The following is a 14,288-nucleotide window of genomic DNA, read 5'->3' on the forward strand; positions in this document are numbered from 1 at the left end:
CTAGTAGTAGACACATCCCATGTCCAAGCCTAAGAAACAGGCTACTAGGAGGTTTCTTTTGAAGTATTCTGAGGAAACGGTGGAAGCAAATAAATGAAAGAAAGAGGCGTGTGTGTGTTGTAAAAAATGAGGTGAAGGCAACAGAGAAAGCTGACAATGATTCTGGTGAGCTGTCCATTGCAGTAGAAGTAAAGCACTTGGACACACATACAGAAATAATTCTAAAGTCTACTGGCACCTTCTGGAGAACAATAGGCCTGGGATCTAGACAAACAAACAAAACAAACTAACAAACTCACTCCCCACTATAAGTTGTGGTCAAGTCCAGATTCTAGTGGGGGATTTTCCCATATCCCCAGTACTAGGAATCAAATGCTATGTTAATTTTTTATTCTTAAGTGCTCCTTCATATTCAGATCAGGCCTCAGTATAATAATGTAGCACTTGTAATTGGAAATTGCAGAGTTTGGAAAAAATGAAAGACAAAGTGCGAGACTGGTTACACTACGCTCAGATTCAAGAAATTTTTAAAAAGGATAAAAAGTTAGGATTCCAGGTGGAGAAATCGAAGTTGGAAACAGAATTGCTAGAACCTAAGACTAAAGTACTTTCAAGAATGTATAACTTGCTGTTGAAATGGAATACACAAGATGAAATGGTTAAGTCGGCCATGATAAAGTGGGCACAGGATATTGGGCATAATATTATGTTTGAGGATTGGGAAAGGTTGTGGACCACGGGGATGAACTTCACGGCATGTAATGCTCTGAAGGAAAATGTAATGAAAATGATATATAGGTGGTACATGACCCCAGTTAAACTTGCCAAAATATGCCATGTGCCAGACAATAAATGTTGGAAATGTAAGGAAAATGAAGGAACATTCTTTCACCTCTGGTGGACTTGTCCCAGGGTGAAGGTCTTCTGGGAAATGATATATAATGAGCTGAAAAAGGTATTTAAGTATACCTTCCTTAAGAAACCAGAGGCCTTCCTCTTGGGCATTGTCGGCCAGATGGTGCCAAAGAAGGATCGAACATTCTTTTTGTACGCAACAGCAGCAGCAAGGATACTTATCGCTAAGAAGTGGAAAACTCAAGATCTACCCACGCTGGAAGAATGGCAGATGCAGCTGATGGACTATATGCAACTGGCTGAGATGACTGGCAGAATCCGAGACCTGGGAGAAGAGAGGGTTGAAGAAGATTGGAGGAAATTTAAGACTTATTTACAAAAATATTGTGATTTGGTGGAAAGTTAAGTAGGATGTTTGATCATAAATAATTGGCCACCACAAAATCGGATCGGAATGGGATGTAAAGTGAGATTAAGAGAAATAAATTTGCAGAGGACTATATTTAAATAAGCGGTTATAAAATTTGCAAACTAGATGATAAATTGCATGGAAAAAAAAAATTTATGATGATGAAAATGGCAGCGGGAGATGTGAGGAAGTCCAAAGAAGTTATGAAACTCTGTTGAGATAAAAGTAAGGTTGTTTATTGTCTTTGTACTTTATTCTGTAAAAACCCCTAATAAAAATTTTATTAAAAAAAATAATAATAATGTAGCACTTGGGTATGAAGATGCAGCCCAGAAGCCCAGCACTGGAGGCCAACATAGAGAAGACCTGCACAGCTACCATGTATTTCCCCTTTGAGCTCAGGTAGGTGGGCACAAAGGACACCCAAACACTGCAGAAGACCAGCATGCTGAAGGTGATCAGCTTGGCTTCATTGAAGGCCCCAGGCAGCTTCCTGGCTAGGAAAGCCACTGTAAAGCAGATGGCAGCCAGGAAGCCCATGTAGCCAAGGGCAACATAAAACATGGCCACAGACCCTTCGTTGCATTGCAGGATGATCTCTCCAGGTTGTGAGTGCATGTCAGAGTCTGGGAATGGGGGAGATACTCCAAGCCAGATGGTGCATATGAGAACTTGGACACTGGAGCAGGAAATGACAACAGTGTGTGCAAAACCCTTCCCCAGCCATCTCCTCACCCTGTTTCCTGGCTTAGCGGCCAGGAAGGCCAGAACCACAGTGATGGTTTTGGCCAAGACAGAAGACACAGCAACTGAGAAAATGATGCTAAAGGCCACTTGTTGCATAAGGCAGGTTGCTTTTGTAGGTTGTCCAATGAAGAGGAAAGAGGACAAAAAGGAGAGCAGGAGAAAGATGAGGAGGATGTAGGACAGGTCTCGGTTGTTGGCTTTGACGATGGGAGTCTTCCTGGATTTAATAAATATTCCAAACACAATGCCTGTGATTAAGGACAAGAAGACGGCAGAAGAAGCCAGGAGGATCCCCAAATATTCTTTATAGCACAGGAAGGTAATTAATTTAGGGATACATTGATGCTGGTCCTCATTTGGATGCTGATCTTCTGGACATTTAAAACATTCATTAGCATCTGCATAGAGAAAATGAGAATCCTAACTTGTTACATTTGTGGGGAAGGGTGGGCCCATAGGTGAGGTCAAGAAAGGATGTAGTCAAAATGGAGTGCCATTACAAATATCAGCCTGAGCCTGGCTGAAATATTTGCCCCATCTTCCCACTGAAGGCCCTTTCCCCTGAGGTACTGTCCTACCTTCCTGTGTTGAGATTGTGCCTTCTGAGCACGGAGAACAATCATAGCAGCAATGTGGCCTCCCTTCCTGAATTTTCTTGGCATATCCAGGCTGACAGCTCTCTGTGCATCTTGAGCGAGGAATAGTCTAGGCGTGAACAGAAGGCATATCTGTTTCCAATGGCCTAAAGGCCCTACTCTGTGGAAATTATTATTATTTTTCTTTTGCAGAGCAGCTTGTCAGGGAAACATACCTCTTTGATATTTCTACTTATTTAACACCCCTGCCTCATTTTTGTATACAAGGTAGCATGAAAAATACAATAAACAATAACCTAAATAAATAAATGCCAGCATCTCAGAACCATGCAAACAGCTGTAATAAAACACTCCTATGACCAGCAGCAATAACAAAAGTCCTCAGATTGCTGCCATTGTATCTGCTCCTAGGTTTTTTATTTGAATGTGTATTCAACTACACAGGCTACCTTGAGCTCCACTGTTTTCATTTTGTTTTCTTGATCTACCAAACAGATGGAAAAGAACTTACTCCATTCCAGTCTTACCCAACCCGTTGCCCCTCAGATATATTTGCCCAATGCTGACTGAGGCAGATGGTAGTTGTAGTCCACAATATCTGGAGGGTACCAAGTTTGGGAAAGATGTTCTGCTCTGCTTTGGAAAGTCTCTGTATTCACTGTAAAATCTTATACATGCTTAATCAAGAACAGGCTCCATTAAGCTCAATGAGACTGAGCTCCAGAGAAGTATCTATAAGATACCAATTAAAGTCTTATATGTTCTAGTCATCAAGCTGTCAGACTTTGGCAGATGTCACAGGTAATAAAATGACACATATAATGTCTCCTACCTTCTTAAATGGCTTGGCCCACACAATGGCTTCCGGGTTAATGGTGAACTTTGGACCTGAGGATGTCTGTCTCTCCATGGTCCCAATTTTCACTCTACCACGAGAGTTGTTAGGAAACATCAGCCAATTCACAATATCAAAGTCAACAGCCAGTGCCCCATTCTCATCCAAGTACTGTTCATCAGCTGAAGTATTAGAATTGAACTGGACTTCTTTCAAGAAAGGATGAAGCTAGAATGAAAGAGGAAACTCCAGCATTGAGAGAGTAAGAAACGGTTTTGGATTATTTGGCTGGGCTTGCACTGCATCCTAATCTCCCCTGAATAAGGATCACAGCTTCTCTCATCGGGGCTCATAGTCACCATGTTGATTTTTTAGGTTCCCTCATTCTACTTTGGGGAAACATGTAAAGTGATGCCCTTCCATGACTCTCGGAGGATTCCCTTGCCTCAGGAGCATGGGTGTCAGTCATGGTTTTTTGCCAGCAGGTGAAAATGGTGGGATAGTTTCTGTCTCAACCTTTCATGTGCATGAAAGGGGTAAGCTGAACAGGCAGCTTAAACAAGTCCCCTGGTTATGAGCTCATTCTTGAGCAGCATGAGGGGACTCAGAAGCACAAAACAGTCTTTGTTCTCTCTCAGGTTAGTCCACTTCGTTCTTTCGGAAAATGATGTTTTAATAGCAAAGACCTACACTGGCTTCCAACTCTAAAAACTCCACATAGTGAATCTTCACACAGCCTCAACTTCTTTTTAGGGAAACCACAGTGGAATCACATCAATGTGATGAAGGGCATCTTAAAAAAAAAAAATCTAAATAAAACATCTCATCCAATATATATATATATATATATATATGGTTTTGGTGTCCTCGGGTGTCTTCCCGTGTAAAAGTTGGGGTGTCTAGGCGACGTTTCGACGAGGTCTCACTCGTCATCTTCAGGCTGGTGCTTTCGGCTTCTTGTTACTGGAACAGAGCGGGATCTCAATGTTTGAGTTCCTATAAATACTGTAGAGGGGGTGTGGTGTCTAGCCTCCAATGTTCTGGGCAGAGAGGAAGTTCCCAGGCTAGTGTGCCTTTTCTTCTTTTGTTCCTTAATTACTTGAGAGATACCTTGAGTGATTTCTTGAGTGATATCCTGAGTACCACTTAGGTGGGTCATTAGGTGTGGATTAGTTGCTAAAGTCTTTGTGTCTTGACCTCTTGAACTTTGTGAAGAGTTTTCCTGAGAAGATGGCTGTATTGCACTTAGTTGTGCTTTGGCTTGGCTTCGTGTATAGGGGCGAGCTGTGGTTTTGTGGCTTGTGTCAGCCAGATCTGTGTAGGGATTGCAGGGGGGTGCAGCATCCGGAGGTGCCACCATGGATTGGCTACTGGATGGTGTCAGTAATTCATCTGCCTGAAGATGACGAGTGAGACCTCGTCAAAACGTCGCCTAGACACCCCAACTTTTACACGGGAAGACACCCGAGGACACCAAAACCTGCATTCCTGTACCCGTGAAAATCTATGAAAGCATATATATATATATATATATACAAAATGCTTCTTAAAGAAATTACTTTATTGGTTTGAATAGGCAGCTTTCTAAGTTCCTGTCATGATGATTCCATATACAGTGGTACCTCGGGTTACATACGCTTCAGGTTACATACGCTTCAGGTTACAGACTCTGCTAACCCAGAAATATTGCTTCAGGTTAAGAACTTCAGGATGAGAACAGAAATTGTGCTCCGGCAGTGCGGCGGCAGCAGGAGGCCCCATTAGCTAAAGTGGTGCTTCAGGTTAAGAACAGTTTCAGGTTAAGTACAGACCTCCGGAACGAATTAAGTACTTAACCCGAGGTACCACTGTAGCTGTGATAAAGAGAAGGGACATACCTGCCATGGCTGTAGCCTTGGAAGTTCCAACCTGCCCACCGTCAACACTTGATTTGCTCTGGATGAATATGCTGCATTCAAGGCCTGAGCCACAACATGGATACTCAAGTAATTAACATAGCTGTCTTGGGATTGGATTCTTTCATTCGTTTCCCGGGGCAGCATCTTCAGATTCTCCTTCTCCCTGCATCTTTTCCAACCCCTCACAGACAAGGCAAGCTTTGAATATGAACAATCAAATTCAAGGTTCCAAGCGGGTCGAGTAGGAAAGTCTACTGGCTCATAGTATTTATATGTTTTCATTTTTTGGGTCTTCATTACAAAGGAGAAAGATCCATGAGCATACCGGAAGGATTCAGCATCATGAAACAAGATTGTGTTCTGAAGAGCTGTGATTATCCAGACTTTCCCCCCAGTTTCCACCCTTTCAAGCAAGGTTTGTACCTCCATGATTATAAGAAGTCCATATTGAGAGTCTGGACAGTAAACAAACACATTGACTTGTCTCCACATGGCAGGGGCTTCCTGGGGTAACCACAGCCAAGTTTGTAGTAGTACTCTTTTTGTGAAGGCAACACAGATTTCTTTTTTGATCATCAGGGGTGTTAAAGTACTCAGGAACTTTTCTCCATTGTCATTGTCTGGAGCAAAGAGCCCGATCCATGTCCACTTGAAATGCAGGAGGAACTGGACCATCCCCTGGTACTGAGCCTCTTGCTTTGGTGTCATGCGGTAGACAAAAGGGGACTGGACTTTATCGTGAAGAACGAACCCATAACTAAGCTGGTGAGGAAAGGAGAAGAGATTGCTGCTTTGTTTTTCAGGACAATGATTGAACACTGTACTTATATATACTTCATTTAAGCTATTTATATAACTGCTTAACGGCAATTGTTTTCAGAGATAAAGTACAAAAAATTGAGAAAGTAAAACTGCTGCAATTTTTTTGAAAAAGTCTTCTTTAGGCCCTGGTGCAGCCAGCAAAAATATTGCTTTTCCTGGCCAATGAGACACAGGAGATGAGGAGAAGAGAGAACCCAGCATTTATTGGTTTGTGCAAAACCAACAGATTCAGCAGGATGTTTTTCCCAAAGGCTGAACCCTGGGGTGTTATCCACCTAGACTTTTTATAGGGTTTTCAGACAAAGAATTCATATAAAATCCAGTCAAAGAGCCCCAGACATCTGGGGAGGGTAGCTGGCAAAACACTCACTGGATACAACTCTTTGCCATGCCTAGTCTGCACCTTGGCGTGGCAGACCTTTGAGGGCCCCTTGCTTCTTACTAAAGTTCTGAAGCCTATATACTAAAAGAGAGAATTGTAGCCTGAGATTTATGTTTACATAGATAACAAGTCTACATAAGGGTGTGTTGTCTTTGGTAAGCTGGCACAGCCAGACTCACAATGGCCAGAATCCCAAAAATTTACTTCTCCAGATGTTTATGTTTGGAGAAGCTGAGCTTACAGGGTTAAACAGCTCAGAGTGTACGCCCTGCCTACAATTTGGGAGGGGGGAGACTATGCGTCATATCCCTTTCTCTCTACTTTCGCTTTTGAGGAGAGAGGACGTGTTTTCACGATGCTGTTCGCTGTGATAGATAATGGATAGTTCTGCTGTAAATAAAAACTGCTTCTAGCTGCTAATATCCTGAGTGGACTTTATTTAAGCACACTGAAGAACGCACTTGAGTTTCCAGCTTTCTCTTACTGCTGCTTAATCTCTGTGTTTGCTCAGAGCCTTTTGAATGTGGCCTTTGAAGTCCGGAGGCCGGGCTGGTAGCTGCGCAGCCAAAGCGGGCTGGATGCCAAGGCTTATCTGAGCAATAAACATTCTTCAGTTTACTCCACAAATGCCATTTTTATCTGGTGTCTCCAACAGCCAAGCAGCAACTGGACTATGTGTCTTTTCTGAACAAAAGGGAACTATTATGAACCAAGGATTTTAACAAAACCCCAATGCCTCATTCATTTGTGGCTTTTACAGACCCCCAGACCCCAAGTGTCTCACTGGAAGTTTGGGTGGAGCTCTATCTGATGTCAGCTGGAAGGGGGTTCCCTAAAATGGGCCCCATAGTACTAAACACACAACTCCTGTTTGATACGAGCTGCAGATCTGAGCATGCTTTGCTTCTTCAAGGCATGTCCATAACAAATATCAAACCAGTGAATACTATTGTTCTTGGCAGTTATTGTTGTTGCTTTCAGTCCACATTCCGTATGAAATTCATGCCCTGCCATTTGCATTGCATTTTTTCTGCACCGAAATGAATGGGGTGGAATAACATAATGATAATTTATCATAGGTTATATTGTTTTGCTAATGGGGAAAGGAAAACAAACTTGCATTTTTATGAGGTGACAAACATTGCCAGGCATGTTGGACATCAACCAAGTTCTTACCTGTGGGATCTTGTAGATGCCTGACATGCTTGCAATGTGCGTGGAGGTGTCAGATTCAGCCCTTTCAAGAACAGCCAGTGGCATCTTCCATCTTCCACAGCTGTAGTTGGGAATGTTGAGTTTCCCTCCAGAAAAGAGGTCTGTCAGGGCGTCAGAAGTCGTTCTTGCCTCGAAAAAGGTATCATAGATGCTGTAGCCCAGGGTGATGTTAGCTAAGAGCCTGGGGTTATGATTGATCTCCTGAATGGCAGGTGGAAAAGAATAAACATGCCAGACTCCCCCATCAAACCAACTTGGGGGAGGGGACTGTGTCAGTTCAATTTTTTTTATTTATTAAATTTGTTGAACACATTTCATGCAGACATCACAAAGTGGTTCACAGCATAAAAGCACAAAATGAGAATCCAGAATACATAATAGTTGCATTATTATTATTATTCAATTTTATCCATGAGAGAACCAGTTTTTCTTCCAACACCAAGCAAGGGCAATGACTCAAACCAGAGACACTAATTCTGTCTATGAACTTCCAGAAAATAATTTCAAATTCAGAGCATGAAACTCCCCGATTTTCATGCTATGGATCTTGACCACAGTATCCAGCCTTTCCCGATATTCTGAGAGAGGCAATGAGGGAATGAGTTTTTTTCTATCTGACTGTTCTTATTGGAATTTTTAAAAAAAATCATTAATTTTCCAAAGTATTACAAATCAAACCAAATTACTTTAATTGAATACAATTTCTTCTAATCAGGTGTCCCACTCCTGTTTCAAACATATGTTTGAATTGCATTTTGCTTACGAATGAAAATCAGCAACTCACATCTCACAGCTTCTTCTACCTTTGAGAAAACAAGTTTTGCTTTGGGGAGCATGGCTGGATTTTTAAAACCTAAATCGCAATGCAAAATGCATTGAAACGCTGCTTTTCACCAAATGAAAAGAAATATAGAAATATATTTTAATAAATAAATAAATGAAATAAATCACAGGTCCCCTCGCATTGACATTCTGGTTTACAGCCCCAGAAAAGACCCATCCTAGTTTCAATCAATTTCATCTCCCAGTTTTAATAGCAAAGATGGTGTTTGTTGCTTTTTAAAAACGTTATACTTCCTATCCAGAGTTCCCTGTTGTATTTGATCCCAATGAATGAGACGCTCCCTCAGTCTTGAGACATAAGATAGGAGATATTTATTTATTAGGGATGCAATAAAATAGAGGCTGAACCAGCGACAACAAATCATGCAGTCTGCAAGATGAATTTCTAGATAGGATGATAGATAGTGCTGGGGCATGTTGATAAGAATGAAAAGGGGAAATGTTGTCTCAACTTCCAGGAAGTCCAATATAGATTGGTGGGTTGGATGCTGAAAGCCTCCAAGCCAAGATGGGTGAACTGAAGTTCTTGGTCTTAGAGGACAACATGGATATACTGAGCGCAAGGGAAATCGGGTGGAATGGAGAGAAGCAGTGGGTCATGGTTATCTTTGGATATAAACTAGAAGGGCATTCCGGAGGTGGTATTACTCTGTATTTCAAAGAAAGCCTTGAGCCCAGGAAACTGGAAATATTGAAAGTATTGTACACCTTCACAGAATCTTTGTAGGTGGTGATATAGGCCCCCAAACGTGATAAAAATGCTCAATAGGACCTTCAGATGATGAATGAAATCAGTGTAGCATCTAAAAGGGAAGAGATTGTGATAACTGGTCACCTCAACTACCCTTCCAGTCATGGCAAAGAGGTGACATTTCTAGAAACCCCAAATGACAGTGTACTTGATGTTGGAACTGACAAGGAGGGCAGTGACCTTGGACTTACCGGTAATATTGAGTAGTGCCCAGAACATTAGTGGTGAATTCTGGCACCTCTTTTTCTAGAAAAATAGCAGTAGCTGTTTGAACGTACTTAGCAGTGGCTGTTTGAATGAATGAACCTACTCTCTAATTCTCTTACGTAAGAACAAAAGAATAGCCTGCTGGATCAGACCAATGACTCATTTATTCATTTATCATTTTCATCCAGGTGCTTGAGGAAAACCAGGGAGGTGCCAGAACTGAGTCCTGCTGAAAAAAAAGTCCTGAAGGCAGCATTACTTACTACTCAAATTGGGTTGAGGGAGTGCTGGTAAAGGTGAACGGATATTGACCTCCAATCATTTGTGAAGATACGATTCCACTAATGACATGGTCTCCTGTCTTGTAAAAATTCACAGCCAAATCTTGATCTCTGATCAGATTCAGTGGGCATTTAGTCCTCTGCTGCATCCCATAGGTTGCAAGAGGCAGCAGCAGAAGCAGTGTTCTCATTTCAGGTCTACTTGCTACACATCCCTATTGATTATTCCTCCTAACTTCATAGCCAGCTATTCAGAAGAAATCCCGTCTCTTGAAAGAATGATGCTTCAGGGACTTGACAAATATGAGGGTGGGGTGAGGGTGGGGTTACTGGATCAGGCTTCAAAGACAAAGAGAAATTGAAGGGAAGGATCATGGCTCAGTGGAAGAGCATCTGTTTTGCACCCAGGAGGTGTTTTATACATCAGACCTTTCAGGAACAGTGGAATAAACAATCCCCTGTTGCCCTTGATTGTGATGTTCAGCTAATTGGTCCCAAATGCAGTATTTCAGGTGGGGGTGGGGAGTAACTTGGACTCAGGAAAGAATAAAAATAGATTACTGTGATTCTGATGGTTGTAAAGGGAGGAAAGATCTCCCCTGAAACTATAGGAGCAGGTCAGAGCAGGAAGAAAACATCTTTACTAAGTAGACTGACGTGGTTGAAGGAGAAAGGTGAGTTTGGCTGAACGTTATTGACATCACAATAGCTCTGAGGTTGGGCCCATGAAGGGCCCATGAAGTCAACGGTCCTTTTCTTACAATGGCCAAGCAGATGCCCCCAAATGAACCCTACAAGCAGAAGATGAAGGCAGAAGCACTTTCCCTACATGTTATTCCCCAAAGGCACCCTCTCTCCAACAGTGGAGAGACAAACAGTGTGGTGTCCTTGGTTCTAATAGGTTTTTATACCTATCCCAAACTTCTATAAGCCCATAAATTTTCAACAATCACTAATTTGAACTCGTAGCACAAAAACTGATGAATATCTCGCCGGCAAGGGGGGCAGGTAGGGAATCATTTCTGGTTGAATGTATTTAATCTGGAAATTTAACACAATTCAAGCCATACAAGTTCTTCAGTGATCTGCACAACCAATGCGCAACAATACAAGCTCTCTCAATGTGTCACACAACTTCACTTCCCATCCCTCCTCATCCTTGGCCATAGTGGCTGCTACCAGATACAGTTGATTCAGATGGCTGCTCAATGTCTGTCATTTAATCTAGCAAGAAACATATTCTGCCTGCTTCCAGGAAAATTAAGCTTAAGAATGATTCATCTTTGAGACATGGTGGCTATGTGACACATACTTGGGCTTCTGGTCTCCTCGCCCCTTGCTGGAGGGAAAGGATCAGCTTTCTAGTTTACATCAATTGCCCAGTCTGAGGAGCCAGGTCACAGTCAGAGAGTGGAGACCTGCACTAGAAATGGTTTCATTTGTGTTTCAAAGGAGGAAATATTCTTTCACTTCTGTGACAGCCATTGGGATGAGATTGTATGGCAGTGGTTGCAAGGGGACAGGTTCCAGCAGAGGAGAGGGAGACTGCTTTGGCATTTCCTAAGTGGGGACAGGCAAACAGTAGAGCAGGCCAATCTCTGTCTGGTTGGCTGGAAGTTCCAATTCGGTTGAACAGTGAACAATCAGTTCAGTGAGGGATGGTCAACTCGGAATGGCTTGAAGATAGGAGAAGTGGAAATCATTGTCTGGAGTAAGCGATTAACTTAGTTGTACAGCAATGGACCACAGTCACCTCTGTGTCACCCGTAGGTTTATCTGGTTCCTCTAACATATATAACCTGGTTCCTCTAACATATATAACCACCCTCCTCAAATGAACCAGTTTCAATTTTTACTGTCACTAGTAGTAGACACATCCCATGTCCAAGCCTAAGAAACAGGCTACTAGGAGGTTTTTTTGAAGCATTCTGAGGAAACGGAGGCAGCAAATAAATAAGAGAAAGGGGCATGTGTGTGTAGAAACAAATGAGGTGAAGGCTACTGTCATGCGGCAGAGGAAACAACTCCCACACCAGGTTGCCAGGAAAGGATAAGACAAGGAAAAGTCCTTACCATTTGCTTTTTATTCAATATTTACAGGGAGAGGCTTGGAATGCAGCCTCTTGGAATAATGCTGCTGTCCCTAGTGACTTTCCACCCCCTTTTTCTCCCACTTCCTTATTCATCATCATCTCCTCTACGGGTGGCGCTTTGCTTCTGAGCCCTTTGCTCTACTACTTTCAAGGCTCGCCGGGTTCTGGGAGGGGGGAGGTCTGGAATGCTTTCAAAAGACACTGCGTCCATCTGTGGTTTCCCTCCTGATGGTTCCTTCTGTGGGAAGGTTTACTGTATTTTTCGCTCTATAGGACGCACCCGACCATAGGACGCACCTTGTTTTAGAGGGGGAGAACAAGAAAAAAAAATCTCCCCCTCTTTGTGCAGCGCCCCTTCAGCGAAGCAGCAGGAGAAACGGAGCCCCTCCCATTTTCCTCCCACTTTGCTGAAGGGGCGATGCACAGCTCTCCCTCTCCCACATTGCCTTCGCCTTCAGTGAAGGCAACCCGAAGCCTCCGGATCGCAGTGGAAGTTCCCGCTGCACTCCGGAGGCTTCAGGCGGCTATCTTTGAAGCCTGGAGAGCAAGAGGGGTCAGTGCGCACCGACCCCTCTCGCTCTCCAGGCTTCAGTGAAAGCAACGCAAAGCCTCCAGAGTGCGGCGGGAGCGCTCCCACTGCGCTTTGGAGGCTTCGCATTGCTATCGCTGAAGCCACGGAGCCTGTATTCGCATCATAATAATAATAATAATAATAATAATAATAATAATAATAATAATAATAATTTGTTATTTATACCTCGCCCATCTGGCTGCGCTTCCCCAGCCACTCTGGGCGGCTTCCAAAAAAATATTTAAATACTGTAATACATCAAACATTAAAAGCTTCCCTAAACATGACACACACACATTTCCCCTTAATTTTTGGAGGGGAAAATATGCGTCTTATAGAGCGAAAAATACGGAAATTTAGCAGAGTTAAACAATCCCCTTTTTAAGTTTATGCAGCAACCAGCTTGTTGCTGACTCGTCTGAGTTCTACTAATAAAGATGCCTTCCTGGTTAAAAATTCCTTAGAATCCCTCTATAGGAATACACACACTATTTTACTCTCAGATTCATTCAGGTTTACAGAACTGTACCTGAAGGCAGGCTTAGGTTACATAACAAGCAAATGAACTATACCAGAGGGAAGTTGGTCCTGAGGTGACTGCAACTCAGCAGTTATCTTTCAAAACTGCCAGCAACCGACAAACTGGTTGTCACAGCAACCAGTTAGAACATGGAGGCCGTTAGTCCTCTGTCAGAATGTTGTACTTGACTGCAGCTTTACATCCCACACCTCCTCCTCCTCTCCCATTATTTCCCAGCTTTCCCCCTCATCTGCCTCTGAGCTGTGACCTCCCTCAAACTCCTGTTGTAATTCTGAACTGTCTTCTTCTTCTCTGGAAGGGTCAGGCTGGGGAGGCGGTCTCCACCATTCCTCCTCTGCCCAGTCCCTGACAGCAACAGGGATGCTGACAATGATGCTTTTGGATCTCTGACTTACCTTATACCTGGTGAGCTGTACATTGCAGTAGTAGGAAGACATTTGGACATACATACAGAAATAATTCTAGAATATATTGGCACCTTCTGGGTCTGGAATCTAGGGTTTTTAAACTAACTAACTAACTAACTAACTAACTAACTAACTAACTAACTCACCCCCACTCTCCACTATAAGCTGTGGTCAAGTCCAACTTCTGGTGGGGGATTTTCCCATATCCCAAGTGCTAGGAATCAAATGCCATGTTTATTTAGCCGCCCTGAGCCCAGCTTCGGCTGGGGAGGGCGGGATATAAATAAAATTTTATTATTATTATTATTATTATTATTATTATTATTATTATTATTAATACAGAAACCATTAAGAAATTGTTACAGGAATCTACTTTGATCTGACAGACCGCAGAGGAAGCCAGGGAAAAAGTTGCTGTTGTGGAAGATAAAGTAACACAACTGGAGGCAGAGAGGGTCCCAGATCTACAGAGGCAACTTGATGACCACAAGCTGATGCTTTCTATGATTGTGCTCAAAGAAAAACAGACAAATTTGAGGATTAGAGCTGTACCTGAACTGGAGAAGGACAGGCTGATAGAATTTCTCACGCAGGAATTTGCTGATTTTTGGAACTTGGACTTGGGGCAAGAGGAATTCAGAATTGTGAGTGCCTTTAGACTTGGAAGAGAGGGGGGGGGAGAAAAGAGTAGAATAAGAGACTGTTTGATTACCCTCCGAACTAAAGAAGAGAGAGATAGAATTTTGGGTTGGCACTTTCTGAAGACTTTGGAAATACAACAGTCAAGAGTGGAAATCTTTAAAGACGTCCCAAAATATCTTTTGGATCTTAGGTC

At 42.7% G+C, this 14,288-nt stretch overlaps 3 protein-coding genes across 3 annotated transcripts in view; 2 read left to right on the top strand and 1 right to left on the bottom strand.

Annotated features, from left to right (window-relative positions):
• On the bottom strand, positions 1-13,464 carry LOC310839549 (vomeronasal type-2 receptor 26-like; the record flags this gene model as incomplete). Its single annotated transcript, XM_083728186.1, has 8 exons — positions 1-68; positions 1,531-2,409; positions 2,590-2,716; positions 3,440-3,670; positions 5,320-6,102; positions 7,721-7,960; positions 13,078-13,102; positions 13,442-13,464. The coding sequence occupies 8 exons, from the start codon at positions 13,462-13,464 to the stop codon at positions 1-3; spliced, it is 2,376 nt and encodes a 791-aa protein (XP_083584312.1).
• The window catches only part of LOC310837413 (vomeronasal type-2 receptor 26-like), a 145,707-nt gene that overhangs the window by 87,032 nt on the left and 44,387 nt on the right, over positions 1-14,288 (top strand). The gene's annotated exons all lie outside the window — the stretch shown is intronic.
• Positions 6,769-14,288, top strand: part of LOC310837756 (uncharacterized protein) — a 27,021-nt gene continuing 19,501 nt past the window's right edge. The window contains exon 1 of the mRNA XM_083724824.1: positions 6,769-7,157. The gene's annotated coding sequence lies outside the window, so the exon portion shown is untranslated. The remainder of the gene's footprint in view (positions 7,158-14,288) is intronic.

The sequence above is a fragment of the Podarcis gaigeae genome, assembly GCF_964106915.1.
Source record: "Podarcis gaigeae genome assembly, chromosome: 2".
In the NCBI taxonomy this organism is placed as follows: domain Eukaryota; kingdom Metazoa; phylum Chordata; class Lepidosauria; order Squamata; family Lacertidae; genus Podarcis; species Podarcis gaigeae.